This window comes from Wallemia mellicola (genome assembly GCF_000263375.1).
Source record: "Wallemia mellicola CBS 633.66 unplaced genomic scaffold WALSEscaffold_3, whole genome shotgun sequence".
Lineage (NCBI taxonomy): Eukaryota > Fungi > Basidiomycota > Wallemiomycetes > Wallemiales > Wallemiaceae > Wallemia > Wallemia mellicola.
In genome coordinates this window covers 257325-275208 of record NW_006531960.1, presented here as the reverse complement: position 1 = coordinate 275208, position 17884 = coordinate 257325, and the positions used below count along the sequence as shown (strand labels likewise).

Below are 17884 nucleotides of genomic sequence, written 5' to 3'. Positions count from 1 at the left end.
CAATCTTGAGGAGATACGTCCATCATAGAGAAAGTAAATAAAAAATATTCGCTTTAATTAAATCTAACAGTATATAGTTACCATGGGAAACCCACATTACGATTTTTTAATGTGAGTACAGCACATAGATACTAGCGAGATCTCAGCTCATTTATTTAGTAAACGTAAGCTATAGTTGTCTAGATATTATAATAGAACGATTAACAAACCACTAGTTCTACTTATCGGTGACTCCGGCGTCGGAAAGTCTTGCTTGTTACTGCGTTTCTGTGACGATGCCTGGACACCATCATTTATCACTACAATCGGAATCGACTTCAAAATTCGTACTATCGAACTCGATGGCAAGAGAATAAAGCTACAAATCGTGAGTATTTACTCCTATCTACTTGTCTATCTAACCTCTTACTCCTCAGTGGGATACCGTTAGTATATCCTTCACTTCACAGAAAACATCTAACTACTCCAGGCTGGTCAAGAAAGATTCAGAACAATCACTACCGCTTACTACAGAGGCGCGATGGGTATTCTCTTAGTCTACGACGTCACGGATGAGCGCAGTTTCAACAATATCAGAACATGGCACTCAAACGTCGTTCAATACGCTTCTGAAGGCGTAAACAAAATCTTAGTCGGTAACAAATGCGACTGGGATGAAAAGCGTGCTATTACTCAGGACCAAGGAAAGGAATTAGCAGATAGCTTAGAAATCAAGTTCATTGAAACCTCCGCTAAGAACAACGTAGGCGTTGAAGACGCTTTCTTCACTTTGGCCCGCGATATCAAGTCTAGATTAATCGACTCTCAATCCTCAGGTTCAAACAACCAATCAAACAGCGTAAAAGTTGACGCTAGTCAACAACAACCTAGCACCTCTGGTGGATGTTGCTAACGAATTGCAGTCTAATGACTAATGTTTTCTTTGCATTCTTTTCTTTAATTAGTTAATCATATATAAACATATTTTTACAAGTCACAATCTTTGCTCTTTCTTTTATATTATTTAAGGTCCATGAGGCTGTTGCCCATATGGATCACCATAGCTTTGGTACATCTGTTGTTGCTGTTGTTGCTCAAATGCTGCTTGTTGTTGCTGTTGTTGATCATATGCTTGTTGCTGATAATACATTGGATCAGCGATGAAAGCGTTCGGATCAACAGCTCCATATGATGGTTGTTGATACATAGGAGCCGCTTGCATAGCTGGTTGTGGCATTTGTTGATGTATCTGAGGCTGCTGCTGCATTTGAGGAATATTTACCATCTGATTTTGTGGTTGAGGGGGCTGAGGTACCTGATGTTGGACCATAGGCTGTGCTACTGCCTGAAGGGCTGCCGGGCCTAATATCTGATCTGGTTGAGGTGGACCTGTTGCCTCAGCTGGTAGTTCTGAACCTGCAACACCCGTGCCAAGGACCTTTTCATTCCATGCTTGATCCATGCCTGCTTGGATAGCATCTGCATCTTCAACGACCCAAGACCCTGGTTCGTTGTATGTTCTAGCGTTTGCAAACATCCTATACGTCCGTTAGTATAATCGTTAAGGTGCTGCTATGTTACTTACAAATGGAAATCACTGAGACATTCTCTAGCGTTTTGATACGTCTTGCGTTCAATTTTACGCTTGATATTGTTCAATGCCATTGGTTGCTTGATCAAGAGAGCATAATCAGGGTAAAGCTAATAATTTGTCAGTGGATCTCACGTAACAGATAAATCCTCACCTTCTTTGAAGGAACTTCTCTGAAGAGGTCAGCTCTCAATCTACCATCTTCGTCTGTCAATGTCCATACAACATCAAAGAAAGGTGTGAGAACACTCTTAAGTCTCTCCTTAGCCTCTGGATCGAGACCAGGTTTCTTCTTTTTGTTTGCTGGTTCGTCATTGTAATCGATCGTAGGTGTTTCGACGGCCGGATTACGTTTGCGCTTACCGCCAGGAACGGGTGTTCCAACTTTAGATGGTCTACCACTGCGCTTCTTTGATCCATCCACATCTGGTGAGTCTATTTCTTCTTCTTCGGTTAAACCCTTCGCGGCTCTTTCACGTTTAAGTCTAGATTGTTCCTCAATAGTCGTTTCATCGTTCTCAAGTGCATTAACCCATTGTTCTTCGGTGAGACCATCGTCGTAAACGACGCCAGCACGTGCTCTTCTACCACCCTCGAGAGCTTCTTGATCAGCTTCAATGATAGGGTTCCATTCGTAAGTAGATCTGTAAATCTCTGGCAATTCCTGATCTGTAATAAGTCTACCTGGGTTAGGTCCCACAAGTCCTTTAGCTTGCCAGAATAAAGCGTCTTGTTGGGCTCTTTCTTTATCCATTTGGTTAAATACATCAATTTCACCTTCACCACGAGCGAGCAATTCATTGATTTCATCATCATTCATATCACCCGCTTCTTCTTCTTCTTCAGCTTCTTGTTCAAGGATAGATCTAAGGAAATCTTCACGTTCTTCTGCAGTCGATTTATTGTCGAATTTACCAGCTTGAATGACCTTTCCATCAATTTCAAGCTTGTACTGAGCACGTGCGAGAATCTGTTCTTCAACAGAGCGTTCCGTGATCAATCGCAGAATTCTAACCTCCTTCTTTTGACCAATTCTATGTGCACGATCTTGAGCTTGTAAATCAGCGTGTGGGTTCCAATCAGAATCGAAAATAATAACAGTATCAGCTGATTGCAAGTTAAGACCCAAACCACCGGCTCTAGTTGATAATAAGAAGACAAAGTAATCAGAATCTAAATCATTGAATTTGTTCAACAAACTTGAGCGTTCTTCTGTCTTTGTTGAACCATCAAGTCGAAGATGTTTGAGACCTTTCCAAGCGAGGTAATCCTCCATAATCGTCATAATTGCTGTCATTTGGAAGAAAATAAGTACTCTGTGACCAGTTGCTTTGAGTTTTGGAAGAATACGGTCTAGTAATTCGAACTTTCCTGCAACCCTGTAAAGCTTGTCATCGGAAATACTGGCAGGGTTTACTGCACTCTCGATTGCATCGAATACGAATGGGTGGTTAACAATTTTACGCAATTGCATAATTGTATTTTGTAAACCCTTAATACCAGACTTGTTATTACCACCAACAGCGCCATTCTTATCACTCTGAGAAATTGAAGCCATTTGGCCGAACTTTTTCATTTGGTTGTAAAGTGAAATTTGTAGAGGACTCATTCTACATTTAACAACCTTCTCAACCTTATCTGGAAGATCCTTTTCAACATCCTTTTTAAGACGACGGAGAAGGAAAGGACGCAAAACCTTGTGTAGACGTTTGATCTGTAGAATGTTATTCAATAAAAACATAAGAGCAGGTAACTTTACTTACGACAAGTAAACTTTCTTCTTCATTAAGATCCATTTTCTCATTAGAACCAGTATTTGCAAACGGTGTGTTGAACCATTCATCGAACGATTTCACACTGTTGAAAATTTTTGGAAGAACGAAGTTAAGTAAAGCCCATAACTCTGGTAAGTTGTTTTGGAGTGGTGTACCTGTTAGAATCAAACGGTAACGCGTCTTGTAGAACTGCTGTAAAGTCTGTGAAAGCTTGGATTCAGTATTCTTGAGACGGTGACCTTCATCCATAATCATGAATACCCAGTTATATTTACTGAGAACTGGACGATCCTTAATGACATATTCGAATGTTGTCAAGAGAACCTGGAAACCTTGTCTCATACGCTGTTGCGTTGCTTTTCTTTGCTGTGGAGGACCCTTATAGACTGCTACAGATACTGATGGTGCCCATTTCTCAAATTCCATAGCCCAATTAGTGAGTGTAGAAAGCGGAACGATGATTAAGTAAGGTCCATTTTGTCTCTTACGTTCAATCAAGAATGTAACAAGAGAGATAGTTTGAATAGTCTTACCAAGACCCATTTCGTCTGCTAAAATACCATTTAAGCGGTTATTGTAAAGTGAAATCATCCATTGAAGACCCTTCAATTGATACTCCTTAAGTTGACCACCAATGAGAATACTTGGTTGAGTAGTAACCTTCTCGCTAACGCGATGAGCGACGGCGTAGTAATCAACACTAACCTTTCCTTGATCTTCAGCTTCATCATCTTGGCGTCTACCACCGAATGTAGCCTCGGTAGCAGGTGCCTCTTCGACTTCAAAGTTGAAGTTATCTTCCATTCCGACTTCGTTTTGTTGAGCAAGGACATTCTGAGTGAGCGAATCAAGATAAGCATCTGTTTGAGACAGAAGGTGGGTAATTCTTGTATCTTTCGCAGTATCAATGAGTTTCAAGTAAGCCTCCTCGTCGTCATTTCTAAGAGCGGCAAGACGCTCCTTGGAGACCCTCTCGACACGTTTTTGTTCTTCTTTTTCAACGTCGCCATGAAGCTTGAGTACAGCTCTACCCATCTTTTGTGCTTTAGCCACTGCATCGCGATTGGCTTGACGAAGGTTGTTAGCGTGGTTGTGAATAGACAGTATATAATCAAGGTGCTTTTGGCGACTTTTTCTGTCACGCTCGCTGCGTTGCTTCCGTTCAAATTGTTCAGTAGCTCTTGCGTCTCTAAGTGATTGCTTCTTGAATCTTCTAAATGCAGCACGATCAGTTGTAAGTAACGTAGCATGTGATTGTGCGCTGATTACATCCTGGCGAAGTGCGCGTTGCTTCTCTACAAGCTTGAGTGCTTTCAACTCAATAAGGGCCTTCATTTTGTCTGAAGAGCTGACATCTGTGAGTGAAGGACTCTCAGGCTTTTGATCAATATCCTGAGGAGCCTTACTATCAAGAATATCATTGCCGGTGATGTGAGCTGGCTGGTCAGAAGTCGTTGATGTCATGTCTTCCAATTCTTGAATACGCCAATACATACGTCTATTCTGAAAATGATTGCGCTCTTCAATAAGCTGGTATGGGTCGATACCTTGTGGCATCACAGATGGGATTATTATACGCTGATTTTTTGTGCTATTGTTAGATGAATTTGGACCAGCCTCAAGGTATACGAGTGGACTAATGTATGACTGATACTCATGTGGCTTCTGAGGAGTTTCCTCCTTAACCTTGTTAATCTCAACTGCAGCGCCGATAGTTTTGTCGCGTATCGTATCTTCTGGGGGTGGTGCTACTGGATACTGAGCTGGTTCAAATGCTTCCCTTTGTATGTGCTCTGGTGTCGGCATGTTCTGGCTGGCGAATTGATAAGTAGCCATTTGAGCCTTCAGAGCGTTAATTTGCACGGGAGTGAGAGATTGCGGAGCTTGTTGAGGTGCACCTGTGAGAATGTCAATCGTAATATAAATTGAAGAGTATACAAACCTTGCTGCTGCTGCTGCTGTTGAAGCTGTTGTTGACGCATTTGCTGGAACTGACCGAACATCCTCAAAAATCCTGCCATCTGGGCGAATTCTGTAGATGTACGCTCATTTTGACCTTGTGAACGGAGAATGTTTAATCTCTACCGTTTGATTAGTGATTGCTCTAGATCAGAGATCTCTACTAACCTGGACCATGGCCTGTATACGCTCACGGTTCATAGACTGTGGTAGCGTCTGTGGTACCTGCTGTGGCGGCCGGTTAAATTGATTGAAATCCATTACGCGACAATCTTTATCTTCCGCGTCTCAAGCGTTCTTGGATGTTAGAGATCAACCTCTAATTGGCTGAGAGTAAATTCAAAAATCTAAAATTATTTATTTATTATTATTTTGTTAGAATAACAATAATTTTTCTTATATATATCTCCTTCTTTTCTGGCTTTATCTCTATCATTCAGAAAGATGAGAGCGAACTCAGTACTGAGAGGGGCATACAAGAATATTATAGTGGATAACCCTATAAAGAGCGTACAATTGGTCACTCTAGACCGTCCAAAAGCTCTCAACGCACTCAATAATGAACTCATGGCTGAGTTTAACGATATCCTCAATAAAGCACAATCCGACGGTGAGATTACATCTGTCGTATTAACAGGCTCAGACAAAGCATTTGCAGGTATGTGTCGCTCATATTAGCCGCTGTATTTTCTCATCTCCATTAGCCGGTGCTGACATCAAAGAGATGAAGGATATTTCCTTTGTAGAAGCTTACAAGAGGGATTTCCTCAGCTCCTGGAATCTAATACGCGATTTCAGAAAGCCTATCATTGGTGCAGTCTCCGGATACGCAGTGAGTAGATAGATAATGTGCTACGTAATGTGTCTAACATATATAGCTCGGTGGTGGTTTCGAAATCGCTATGGCTACAGACATCCTTCTCGCTTCAGAATCTGCAAAATTCGGTCAACCGGAAATTAATCTGGGTATTATTCCCGGTGGAGGCGGCACTCAACGACTTATCAGAGCTGTTGGTAAGGCAAAAGCGATGGAAATGATCCTCACAGGACGCATGATAAAAGCACAAGAAGCTTATGATAGAGGTCTCATCAGTCAGGTACTGCCAAACGATCAACTCTTACCCGCTGCATTGAAAATTGCTGAAGAAATTGCTACCAAGTCTTCTATCAGCGTTCAAGCAGCTAAAGAGAGTATCAACGCGGGTGAGTATGCCGTTGTCAATTGCTTAACCTCTGATGCGAAAGTTAGCGTATGAAATGCCTCTAAGCGAGGGTCTTAGGTTTGAGAGACGATTATTCCATCAGCTTTTTGCCACTAACGATCAGAAAGAAGGTGAGTAAATGTCTGACAGTTGTCCTCCTGACCAAAATAGGAATGTCTGCCTTCATCGAGAAACGCAAGCCATCTTTCACCAACGAGTAAGAAACACCAGCACAAGATGAAAGTTTACGTTACGACCACTATATGAATCAGAATGTAAGATGACAATGTAGATTGATGATGTAATGATGTCCGATATCGGCTGTATGTACGTCGACAGTTAAATAGTGCCAAAGCGTCTCTCCTCTTTTCTTTTCATCATCGCCAATCAATCGAGATAGACGTAAGAGCCTGTCTGAATCGTCTATTAACTTGCTAACATTGCAGTAAAGCCAGAGGGCCGAACAATTGAATACACCGATAATTTGCCAATAATCACTTGAAGAGCAGCAGTTAAGAAATCATGACAATAAAATTCGAACTCTGGAGCTACCCACAGGGTCCTAACCCATTCAAAATACTTAATTTCCTGGAAGAACTTGGTTTCGCGTACAGAGGTGACTATATCATCCACAATCTTGACTTTTCACAGCACCCACTGAAGGGTGTAAAGGGTGAATTCTTCGAACGTGTCAATCCTAATGGAAGGGTGCCTGCCTTGGTCGATCATATGAACGACCACTTCATTATCTGGGAGAGTGGTGCGATCCTACAATACTTGGCCAGAAGATATGCTCCAGATCAATATTTGGGTAAGAACTTGAACGAGCAGATGACTACAGTCCAGTGGGTTGATTTCCAGATATCTGGACAGGGACCATTCCAGGGCCAGGTTGTTTACTTCAAACACTTCTGGAAGAACGCAACGGGAGAGGATGCACCACCTTCTGTTATCAGGAGATATGAAAATGAGTGCTACCGCGTCTTTGCTGTGCTTGAAAAACAATTAATTCGTCAAAAAGAGAAAGGAAACAACTTCATTGTCCACGACAGGTATACTATTGCAGATATTTCGTTCCACGGATGGCTCAGATCAATTGCAAAAGCTGAATTATCCTTCAAAGACTACCCACACGTCGCCGACTGGGTCAACCGTATGGAAAAGCGACCATCCACTCAACGAGCAGCAATTTCGCTCGTTGCAGAATAAACATTTTTGTAAAGAGTAAAGTTAAGAATGATTTGATGCTAGTAAGCTAATTTTAGTTACTATCTGCCAGCATATACAACATAGCTGATATTAAATGCTTGTCCTTTCCAAAGTGTATATAACTACGAATAACGAATTAATTCCGCTTTTATGGAGTAACATTGATCGATATCCGCCCATTTTTTCCTTATCTTCCACCGTCATCGAAGTGTGAGTCAATGAAATGTATTTTATTAAATGCGAATAATTTAACACATGAAAGGCATGCAGGACACTCTGCAAACGTTGCTATTGCTCCCTATAGCAGTACCTATCCTCTATAGAGCCACTCGGCGACCCGCCGTCGCTTTGGAGGATAATCTAGCATCCCTGGCCAACAGCAAGCCAGAGAATGCATTCGATATACGCTCCACTTACTATCGCATCGAGAACGACATGATCCTTGATCATTATCACAAAGTTCACCCAAAAAGTGGGTACAGAAACTACAACAGGGTATTCTCGATTTTAGAGTTTTCAATCGCTTTGGCCGCATTGGTCACAATTACTACAACTCGTCCGCAAACGCTTGCGTTACTACCGTCTTATGCTTACTGGGTCTACCTCGGTTACATTGCCTTAGAGAGCAGTTACACCACAGACTTCAACTTTGAAAGGATCATTTTGGGTACATTGTATTTATTTATGGTCTCTATCATCAGTATAGCCAATTCCATTATCCCAAGCACGCTTAATGAACAATTACTAATTGCATTCGCCCTTGCATATATCATTCCATCACTTTTCGTACCTTACCAAACAGACAACATCGCAACAAAACCTCTGGGTGGTCCTGATTCACCAGCTGCACTTGACGAACCAAAGAGCATCTTCGAGAGAGCTGCGTTCCTCTATGTTGATCCCTACATATTCAAACATTTCCGTATTCCGGTCAATAACCAATCACAAATTCCTTCATTGCGCTCTGACAATCTTACTAGCTATATTCTTTTGAAATTTAGATCACTTTCAAGCTCTCCACCAACTGTCACCACATTAATTCCACGATTATTCAAATGTTTCAAGGCTGACTTGACTTACATGTTCTTGATGTCAACGTTTAAGTCGATATTTACACTCTCAGCTCCCTTTTGTCTTCAACGCATCTTGAAACATATCAGCAGTCGTGGCGATGGCACCACTGATAAGGAGGCTTTCATTTTCGCGTTTCTACTGTTTGCCGGTCAAATTGCGGCATCTCTCTTCAATCAGCAAGCTCTTCTCGTCGGACGCAAGCTTTGTATTAACCTACGCTCAACATTGATTTCCGAAGTTTTCCTCAAATCACTCAGGAGGAAGTTCACCCAAGGCGGAACTAAAGAGCATAGTGAGGGTCAAAATGGTGAAGAAACAGAAAGTAAGGAAAGTTCAGATACCTCTTCAAATGAGGGAAGGATTATTAACTTGGTATCTGTTGATGCATTCAAGGTGGGTTGTATTACCTCCGAAGTTTCCTTTTAACGCTTCTCAGACATCTGAAATTAGTGCTTACTTGCATTTCCTCTTCCCAGAGTGTCCTTTGACAATCGTGCTTGCTATCGTTGGACTTTATGCTCTGCTTGGAAAATCAGCGCTTGTCGGTATTTCAGTTCTTTTACTCACGTTCCCAATTACATACTTCATTAACCGTATCTTCATCAAGATCCAGCAAGAACTTTTGGAGAAGATTGACGCAAGGTTGGATCTTGCGACAGAGGTACTCTCCAACATACATCTTGTTAAGCTCAATGCCTGGGAAGATCGACTCATTGAGAAAATGAACATCACCAGAGCAAAAGAACTCAGTGTCTTGAAAAAGCGTTTCGCTGCTTGGATCTTCAACGGTATTTTCATGTGGGGAACTCCAATTGGGGTCACTGTGTTGACTTTCATGGCACACACCAAAATTTTTGGTCAAGTTCTGACATCCCAGGAAGCATTTACTGCACTTCTCCTCTTCAGCATTCTGAGATCACCACTTGAGGCGCTACCTGAAGTTGTTGTTCACGTTTTGCAAGCCAAGATTTCTTGCGATCGTATCGCCGAATTTCTTAACAACGAAGTTGATACATCCAAGTACCAGCAACTCAGTGGTCCAAAGGAAATTGGTGATCCAACAATCGGTTTCAAGAATGCTACACTTGTCTATGAAGGCGATGGAAATATAGGATTCGCCCTACGCAAGCTTAACCTTGATTTCCCTGTCGGGAAGTTCAGTGTTATTGCCGGACCCGTTGGTAGTGGAAAGACGTCTCTCTTGGACTCTCTTCTTGGTGAACTTTCATTGGTGGATGGTAGAGTGTTTATGCCATGCACTATGAATGCGGAAACAATCATCCCAGATGAGCACACAGGGCTTAAGGATACCATTGCATATGCACCTCAGAATCCATTCTTGTTGAGCAGCACCATCAAGGAGAATATTCTCTTTGGATCTCCATTCAATAAGAAACGTTATGAGGAAGTCCTTAAAGCATGTGCTCTTCTTCCTGACTTGGCGTTATTCGACGATGGTGACGAAACTGAAGTCGGTGAGAAGGGTACTTCATGCTCAGGTGGTCAAAAAGCCAGAATATCGTTGGCTAGAGCTATCTACTCCCCAGCCAAGCATCTTCTTCTCGATGATGTGCTTTCAGCTGTGGATGCTAATACAGGACAGAACCTTATCAAAAACGCCCTCCTTGGTCCCCTCATGCGTAATCGCACGGTTATTCTAGTTACTCATCACGTTGCCATGTGTGCTGCGAAAGTAAGTACTTCGAAACTCGTGAAGGCACGCCTAACCTAATTTAGGCATCTTACGTCGTATTTTTACGTGATGGTCTGGTGGATGGTGCTGGTACAGCCGATGAACTACGTAAACAAGGACTTTTGGACGTGACACACGCTGATATTGAGGATGTTCCACCTGAAGAAAAGAAGGAACCTGAGTTGCACGACAAGAGATTGGAAACTGTCCAGGATGGACATCATCTCATCTCGAACAACATCTTGGTTGAAGGTTATGCAACACCGGTTAGCGACAAAAGAAAAAGTACAGTATCTATTAATGCGGAAATACCAGTATCAGACACAACAACCCCAAAGAAGACACTCATTGAAGAGGAAAAGAAGAGCGAAGGAGCTGTCAGTATGGAAGTGTACAAACTTTACGCAGTTTCTCTCGGTGGTACAATGTTCTGGTTAGTAATGTTCTTCACATTTATTGGAGCGCAATCATCTGAAGTTGGTGCATCATATTCTCTCCGTTTATGGACTAGCGCATACGATGACGCATCAACATCATTCAATTACATAGTCACTCGCACTGCAATGCTCTTCGTACCTGAAGGAGACTTCACTACTGCAACATTGACTGACAAACATGATTCAACAAACTATTACTTGGCTATATATGTTTTAGCATCAGCTGGATATATTATGCTCTCATCCCTCTGTATGTTCGTAATGTTCAACGCATCTGTCAACGCTTCTAGGAAGTTATACAACAGGATGTTAACTCGTGTGATGAAAACACGTAGCAGATTCTTCGATAGTACACCAACTGGTAGAATCATGAACCGTTTATCTAAGGATATTGAAGTTGTTGACCAGGAAACTGCACCAGTCGTTCTATGGTTCTTGCATTCATTGGTTTTGGCTCTCTTCATTCTGTTAGTCATCGTATTCGCCGCTCCAGCGTTCGTATTTGGTGCAATCTTCGTCGCGATCATTTATTACATTATCGGTACTCTTTACCTCCAGACATCTAGAGATGTCAAGCGTGTAGAAAGTTTGACAAGGTCACCAATTTTCTCAACATTTTTCGAGTGTCTCAATGGTGTCGTCAGTATTAGAGCATATTCAGCGACGAACATATTCCAAAATCGCGTTTTCCAACTCATTGACGAAAACAACGCTGGATTTTTGATGTTATGGATAACTAACCGTTGGTTATCCTTGCGTATAGATGTTGCTGCAGCGTTTATCAGTTTGACTACAGCAATTTTCTTGCTCTTGGATAAAAACATTTCGCCTTCGATGGCTGGTTTCGCATTGTCTTATGCTATCACCTTCAACGAGGCTGCTCTTTGGGTTGTCAGATTGAGTGCACAAACGGAAATCAACCTGAACTCTGTCGAACGTATTGGAGAGTATTTGGATCTAGAGCAAGAGCAGAAAGATGATGAGGGTGATATGCCCGGTCCAGAATGGCCAAGTGAGCATTCATACATGTGAGGTGTTTTTAACGATCTGATGGTTTACTTACAATGTTTTAGTGATATTCGATCATTGTGTGTCAGATACTCTCCTGAGCTTAGAAGAGTACTCGATGATGTTTCATTTGTTGTCAAGCCTGGCGAGAAGGTTGGTATTTGTGGACGTACTGGATCAGGGTGAGCTGAGACTTGCATATAATAATTTTCTAATCCCAATTACAGTAAATCTACATTAGTTCTCTGCTTGAACCGTATATTAGAATTGGAAAGTGGCTTAATCTCAATAGATGGTAACGACATTTCTGAATTGAAACTCGAGGCTATAAGAAACCGTATTACAACAATTCCTCAAGAAGCACAATTATTCGCTGGTACAGTTCGTGAGAATCTCGATCCGTTTGATGAATTCAATGACGATGAGATCTGGGAAATACTTAAACGTGTAAAATTAGCCTCATCCCTCGATGCGTCGATGACATCTTTACCAGACTCATCAAACGTCGACAGAACAGCTATAAAATCATTAGGCGAGAAGGTATCTCAAAATGGAAAGAACTTTAGTGCAGGTCAACGTCAATTACTTGCACTCGCTAGAGGTCTTCTCAAACTCTCTCATGCCAAATCTAATATACTCCTCTTAGATGAGTCAACGGCTAATTTAGATTCACATTCTGATGAAGTTATTCAAAAAGCACTTCGTTATGATATGGATAACGTAACCATTTTATGTGTTGCCCATAGATTACGTACAATTGCAGACTATGACAAAATTCTAGTTTTAGATGCCGGACGCGTCGTTGAATTTGATTCTCCTGCTAATCTTTATAGAAAGAATGCCAACTTTACTGCACTCTGTAAACAATCTGGTGAGGATGCAGAACTGGCGAAGATCATATTCGGTAAAGAGAAATAATTTATATGTAAAAAAGACAAAAGGGTTTAAAATGTATTTCATTGCATTATTAAAGTTAAGGTATTGAAGATTAGTCGAGTGGCTTGTATGTATTCTGGAAGATATCTGTGAAAAGTGTGCGACCTTTGAAAGACCCTGCCCATGCACCGAATGAGAGACAACCGAGTCTAATAGCACCACCTTTCATACCAACAGCTACTGCCATGATAGTTGGACCAGTTGAATACTTCTTAGAAGCTTCCTTGCCAGTAGAAAGACTGAGAATGTTGGTAGCAATGTAACTAGAGTGACGCTTAGCATTGACGAACGTTTTGAGTTCGTCCACGTCAACTATATCACCCATAGCGAAGACTCTGCCAAGTTTAGGAGAATCAACAAGGAGCTTATCATTAACTTTAACCAAACCCTTATCAGAAATGAGAGACTCTTCGAATGCTTGAACAAGTGACACATTTGGCTTAGTTCCCATCGCGTTGAATATATAGTCAGCTTGGAGTTCTTTTCCAGATGTAGTTTTGATAGTTCTCTCGTCGCCATAACCGAAATTGATTTCTTTGATATTATCAACACGTTCGTTCAATACAATATTAGCACCAAGCTTGGTCAACTGCTTATGTAATTCGTTGTGAAGACCTACTTCTTTACCACAAAGATCACCTTGTGAATGTACGAGTGTAACTTCCTTATCTGTGTACCTTTCGCATAACTCGCCAGCCATTTCTACACCGAGTGGGCCACCACCGACGATTACAACTTTTTGCGCTTTCTTAAATTCATCTTGCATAGTCTTAAGGTGATCTTTAATTTCCATTGATTGTGTATCAGGACGACAAGGGAAAGCGTAGTTTGAGCCAGTTGCCAACAAGAGAATGTCATATGGTATATTATCACCCAATTTAGTTGTTTTGTCCACTTTAACCGATTTATCATCAAAGTTGATTGCTTTCGTGCCCTTAATGAGGACATGTCTCGATTTCTCGCCAAAAACCTTATCGAGGGAAGCGACAACTTGATTTTCCCAGGATGGTGCAACGCCCGCTCTTAAAGCTGCCTAAAGGGATTTTAATTGTTGCAGAGCTTATCAAAGAATGTACTGACAGGTGGGAAGAACGCATATTCGTTAGCTTCAATGAGTACAATCCTGTGCGTTTGCGGTAATTTTTTATGAATACTCTGAATAACGCTCATTGAGCTGTTTGCTCCTACAATTACTACGTTTTTCAATTCTTCTGGCATGATACTACTCGCCGTCGCGGTCTAAGAAGGTGGAATGTCCGAAGAGATAATCAATCGGAAAAACGAGAGGCACATTCCTATCTCAAGGAAACCACAAAATATATCACAATAATTATAGTATAATTTAAAATATTCTTTTTTTTTATAGTAATCATTATTATCCTTACTACTTGTAACACTAATGGAATACATAATGCACCAAACATAATACACAAATTGAATTACAAAATGAAATATCCTTAAATTTAACTGTACAATTTATGTTATTTTCTGTAAATTAGAGTATATTTCGTTAAATTGACTTAATTGAAAATTAAAACATGTTAAAATAATACATCAGATTCCAGTTTTGTTCAGCATCTGCTTTATGATAGAAAGATTCACACTACGTTCAATCTCATATGGCTTAATGACACCGATCAAACAGCTGCTCTTCAGTAAAATGGCCTAGGCAAACATATCCTCCTTGAAGTTCATAATCTTGTTTCGGTTCTTCCCAGGGAACACCGCCACAAATTTCATATATCTCTTTATGAAGCTTATTGGCTGCTTCTTACCAGTCATCTGTTGGAACCGGTGTTTGATTTGTGTTCTTTCCTGAAGCATATACCACTTGATGCTCTTCTGAGATCTATCTGTAGAGTAGCCTAAAGCTTCGATACTGCCTCACTTAATCTTATTAATTGCATCAGCGCGGTCTCCTCTAAGCTCTTTCATGGACTTCCATAGTGCTATTTAAGGACTGCACAAGGATTCCATCACTAATAAACTTAACAATTTCATGGAAAGCTGAATATGTAAACCTGTGTATTGATCTTCATATTTATGTGAAGTAACCTTTTTTGTGTGTGTGTGGTGTGTGTAAAAACCTAAACAATGAACATAATGTTTAACCTTCATCTTAAGCTTCATAAAGGACGTAAGTTATTCTTACATAAATATTAATTGTTTATTTATGTATTTGTGTCTCTAGCACAACAATGTTTCCCTTTCTATACTACTGCCGCACCTGACAAGTAATTGTCGGTATAGATTTTGCCTGTGTATTTCCAGTATTTCGTTGCTTTAAGTTCTATTCAGAACATGTCTCAGTCGATTTACCCAGAAATACAGAGGTTTTAGTGTTTCGTGTGCACATTACATGCTTTCAAACCGGTCAAAAAGTATTGAAAAATTCCATAAATTCTAATCAAGGGAGATATTATAGTAATAAGTTTGAGGCATGTTATCCAGACGATCTATAAGATCAAGGTTTTGCTAAGGAATTATAAATGATTAATTGTTTATCAATATTTCTCATGATGAGAATTCGAATGACTCCCTAATTAACTGAAAATTTCTGGTATGGTGGCGTAAAATGTCATGATAATCCATGCTCCCTCATTTACTCACAGTAAGCAAAATAATCATCGAAAACTCGTGCGTGCGTAGTCAGTGTCGACTTAAATAACTCCTAGACACCTCGTGGAGCCCGGGATATCAAGAGCACCAAAATTAAACCTCACGCAAGCCAAATCCTAAAATTAAGACATTATATTATGTTTTATTTATTTATGGAAAACTTCGAGAGTATTCAAGGACAAATAGCATAACGGCATTGCGTAGGATTGCAACTTGCAATCTATCCTGAGGTTCTGGGTTCGAATCCCAGTTTGTCCTTTTTGCGACGTTTTTCAGCATCATGTTGATACATTTTTATTTAGACTAATCTCATAACGTTATCCAGAAAGTTATATCAATTAATCAATCATATGTATTTAACATTTTTTAAAGAAAGGGATACATAATAAATCACATAAAAAATTTTAGACTAAGAAAAAGAAGTTTTACTGCTTATCATAAAATCCACCACGGTATCCACCTCTGTAATTACCTCTACCTCTGTAGTTACCACGGTATCCACCTCTACCTCTACCTCTACCACGGTAAGAAGCTGAAGTAGCTTCACCGAAAGTAGACATATTCCTATTTCTTTCTTCCTCTCTTGCAGCTCTTGCTATTTCTCTTGAAGTTTGATGGTTACTTACGGAAGAAAGTGAATCAAAGAAAGAATTTGACTTGTTATAAGCAGGTTTACTTTCTTCAACGTTGGCAACTTCCTCATAAGGAGCATCTTCTTCTTCTTCTCCGTTAAGAAGATCTTGTGCGTCAATTTCAAGTTCACCTTCCTCTTCTGCTGGGGTTTTTTGTATTTTACGGAAAACAGCGTTAGAACTTTCGAAATCGAAATCAGATTTTGGAACAAAGTGACCATTACGTTCGCGTCTCCTTCTAGGTCTGTCAATTTTGTTAGACAGTGAAACTTCTTCAACTTGTACACGCGTTTCATCTTTGATTTTTATACGTGACATTGCGTCCTCAATTTTTTCAGCCTTGATAGGTGCTTCTGGTTCATCAATAGTTTGAGGAATGTGCTGAACGTGCTGAGGCTGTGTTTGAGGTTGCTGTTGAGGTTGCTGTTGAGATTGCTGTTGAGGTTGTTGAGGAGCTGGTTGAGGAACAGCTTGTGGAGGTTGTTGTGATGGTGGCTGCATCATACGGTCACCGGCGTATGGCATATAAGCTGGGTGTGGGACTTGTCCAGGCGGGAACATATGTGGAGGAGGGTAATAGCCGGGGAATGGACCACCCGCTGGAGGGAATCCCATGAAAGGACGTTGTGGGGTACCAGGATGTGGCTGAGGTTGTTGAGGCTGTTGAGGCTGTTGTGCTGGTTGTTGGACTTGGGCCGGTTGCTCTTGAGTTGGTTTTGGAGAAGGACGAGCTGTCTGAGAGTACTTTAGCACTCCGAATACACCAAATAAAAGTAAAACTCACGCCTACGATCGCTGGATCATCTGGGATTGTTGAAGTTGGGGCTGCTGGTGGTTGCTCAACTTGAAGGTTCTTGACATCTGCAGCTTTGAAGACGATGAAATCGTAAATAGTCTCAGAAGGTGGTATGTCGCTGTCACCGCGTCTACCTTCAGTTCCCATAGATTGTACTAGAAGACTGTCAATATCGTCCAGCTGGTAACGGTTTGTATACCTTTCTGAAGGGATATAGTAGCAGCTGCATGATCAATAGCTACTAATGTACCCTTATAGCGTATCTCAGATTTAGATACCAAGCTAATGCGCGATCCTATAAAGTTGCTAGCCATTTATAGTTGGACGTAGGTATCGAACAGCGAAAAAAGTGAAAAAAAAGGAAATTAAATGGAGAGAATACAATATATTTACTTAAATATACCAACTGTAGCACCTACTGTAGATCCTATTGCTGCACCGCCTAGCAGACCATTTGGAAGTCTGATCCGTTTGAGGAGTAGAGTAGGTACAATAAGAGATCCTAATGTACCACCTATAACAGCAAAGTCTGTTATTTGTAATAAGTTGCGCTAGAAAGTCAATTGAGATTTCTGTCATACGAGCTAGTATGAACTCACATCTTTAGAATTAGCGTTATACCATCTAAGAACTTCACTATCGCTTAGAGATCTAACACGGAAGTATCCGATTCCACCCCCAAGTGGTGCACCCAATCCAGCTGCACTGATCCAGGTGTTACGTAGGATAGCATTCAGGTTAAATCCAGCTTTTCTTCTTACGATCTGATAGATTGGAGACACACCGGCTGCCAACACCCAACCTAATCCTGCATGCTGCTTTATGAGCTCCTTCGCAGGCACAGATAGAGGTATATTATCTTCTAACTTCACACCTTCTTTTTTAACCTCTTTTAGTTTGTCATTTGTTGTTAATGTTATTCCGTCTGCCATTGCTTTCGACATTTCTCACTTGAGTAGTTTAAGGAGTTGAAC

At 40.9% G+C, this 17884-nt stretch overlaps 8 protein-coding genes and 1 non-coding gene across 9 annotated transcripts; 6 read left to right on the top strand and 3 right to left on the bottom strand.

Annotated features, from left to right (window-relative positions):
* Positions 1-7: 7 nt before the first annotated feature.
* WALSEDRAFT_59530 (hypothetical protein) lies at positions 8-5571 on the bottom strand. Its single transcript, XM_006956598.1, has 10 exons — positions 5473-5571; positions 5288-5426; positions 3334-5243; positions 1725-3284; positions 1565-1680; positions 470-1517; positions 417-425; positions 205-367; positions 78-111; positions 8-33 (listed from the first exon to the last, which is right to left on the bottom strand). Exons 1-6 carry the CDS (start codon positions 5563-5565, stop codon positions 1004-1006), a joined length of 4332 nt encoding a protein of 1443 aa, XP_006956660.1. The 5' UTR covers positions 5566-5571; the 3' UTR covers positions 8-33; positions 78-111; positions 205-367; positions 417-425; positions 470-1003.
* On the top strand, positions 83-892 carry WALSEDRAFT_27385 (rab GTPase SrgA; the record flags this gene model as incomplete). The annotated part of the gene is made up of 3 exons (XM_006956599.1): positions 83-111; positions 196-367; positions 470-892. 3 exons carry the CDS (start codon positions 83-85, stop codon positions 890-892), a joined length of 624 nt encoding a protein of 207 aa, XP_006956661.1.
* Positions 5572-5729: 158 nt separating the features above from the next.
* On the top strand, positions 5730-7924 carry WALSEDRAFT_31409 (enoyl-CoA hydratase). The gene is made up of 5 exons (XM_006956596.1): positions 5730-5962; positions 6009-6136; positions 6183-6507; positions 6554-6637; positions 6678-7924. Exons 1-5 carry the CDS (start codon positions 5749-5751, stop codon positions 6725-6727), a joined length of 801 nt encoding a protein of 266 aa, XP_006956658.1. The 5' UTR covers positions 5730-5748; the 3' UTR covers positions 6728-7924.
* WALSEDRAFT_62641 (glutathione S-transferase) lies at positions 7029-7715 on the top strand (the record flags this gene model as incomplete). The annotated part of the gene is made up of 1 exon (XM_006956597.1): positions 7029-7715. The coding sequence occupies one exon, from the start codon at positions 7029-7031 to the stop codon at positions 7713-7715; it is 687 nt and encodes a 228-aa protein (XP_006956659.1).
* On the top strand, positions 7915-14093 carry WALSEDRAFT_59529 (P-loop containing nucleoside triphosphate hydrolase protein). Its single transcript, XM_006956594.1, has 7 exons — positions 7915-7925; positions 7978-9182; positions 9226-10482; positions 10527-11947; positions 11993-12109; positions 12155-13896; positions 13944-14093. Exons 2-6 carry the CDS (start codon positions 7980-7982, stop codon positions 12843-12845), a joined length of 4689 nt encoding a protein of 1562 aa, XP_006956656.1. The 5' UTR covers positions 7915-7925; positions 7978-7979; the 3' UTR covers positions 12846-13896; positions 13944-14093.
* WALSEDRAFT_62639 (FAD/NAD(P)-binding domain-containing protein) lies at positions 12916-14081 on the bottom strand (the record flags this gene model as incomplete). Its single annotated transcript, XM_006956595.1, has 2 exons — positions 12916-13896; positions 13944-14081. 2 exons carry the CDS (start codon positions 14079-14081, stop codon positions 12916-12918), a joined length of 1119 nt encoding a protein of 372 aa, XP_006956657.1.
* Positions 14094-15658: 1565 nt separating the features above from the next.
* Positions 15659-15740, top strand: WALSEDRAFT_t14. Its single transcript has one exon. It is a non-coding gene; the product is annotated as a tRNA-Cys (tRNA).
* Positions 15741-15817: 77 nt separating this feature from the next.
* Positions 15818-17248, bottom strand: WALSEDRAFT_59528 (hypothetical protein). Its single transcript, XM_006956593.1, has 3 exons — positions 17110-17248; positions 16899-17065; positions 15818-16849 (listed from the first exon to the last, which is right to left on the bottom strand). Exons 1-3 carry the CDS (start codon positions 17222-17224, stop codon positions 15908-15910), a joined length of 1224 nt encoding a protein of 407 aa, XP_006956655.1. The 5' UTR covers positions 17225-17248; the 3' UTR covers positions 15818-15907.
* Positions 17216-17884, top strand: WALSEDRAFT_59527 (hypothetical protein). Its single transcript, XM_006956592.1, has 2 exons — positions 17216-17631; positions 17682-17884. The coding sequence occupies exon 1, from the start codon at positions 17280-17282 to the stop codon at positions 17463-17465; it is 186 nt and encodes a 61-aa protein (XP_006956654.1). The 5' UTR covers positions 17216-17279; the 3' UTR covers positions 17466-17631; positions 17682-17884.

Coding starts and splice junctions, on each gene's coding strand:
- WALSEDRAFT_59530 (XM_006956598.1), bottom strand. CDS start 5,565: ATGGATTTCAATCAATTTAACCGGCCGCCACAGCAGGTACCACAGACG. Junction 5,427..5,472: donor GTATACAGGCCATGGTCCAG/GTTAGTAGAGAT, acceptor ATCAAACGGTAG/AGATTAAACATTCTCCGTTC. Junction 1,518..1,564: donor TGTCTCAGTGATTTCCATTT/GTAAGTAACATA, acceptor ACGGACGTATAG/GATGTTTGCAAACGCTAGAA.
- WALSEDRAFT_59528 (XM_006956593.1), bottom strand. CDS start 17,224: ATGGCTAGCAACTTTATAGGATCGCGCATTAGCTTGGTATCTAAATCT. Junction 17,066..17,109: donor TACTATATCCCTTCAGAAAG/GTATACAAACCG, acceptor ACAGTCTTCTAG/TACAATCTATGGGAACTGAA. Junction 16,850..16,898: donor ATGATCCAGCGATCGTAGGC/GTGAGTTTTACT, acceptor AAGTACTCTCAG/ACAGCTCGTCCTTCTCCAAA.
- WALSEDRAFT_59527 (XM_006956592.1), top strand. CDS start 17,280: ATGGAGAGAATACAATATATTTACTTAAATATACCAACTGTAGCACCT.
- WALSEDRAFT_31409 (XM_006956596.1), top strand. CDS start 5,749: ATGAGAGCGAACTCAGTACTGAGAGGGGCATACAAGAATATTATAGTG. Junction 5,963..6,008: donor CTCAGACAAAGCATTTGCAG/GTATGTGTCGCT, acceptor CATCTCCATTAG/CCGGTGCTGACATCAAAGAG. Junction 6,137..6,182: donor GTGCAGTCTCCGGATACGCA/GTGAGTAGATAG, acceptor TAACATATATAG/CTCGGTGGTGGTTTCGAAAT.
- WALSEDRAFT_59529 (XM_006956594.1), top strand. CDS start 7,980: ATGCAGGACACTCTGCAAACGTTGCTATTGCTCCCTATAGCAGTACCT. Junction 10,483..10,526: donor TTGCCATGTGTGCTGCGAAA/GTAAGTACTTCG, acceptor AACCTAATTTAG/GCATCTTACGTCGTATTTTT. Junction 12,110..12,154: donor TGTGGACGTACTGGATCAGG/GTGAGCTGAGAC, acceptor TCCCAATTACAG/TAAATCTACATTAGTTCTCT.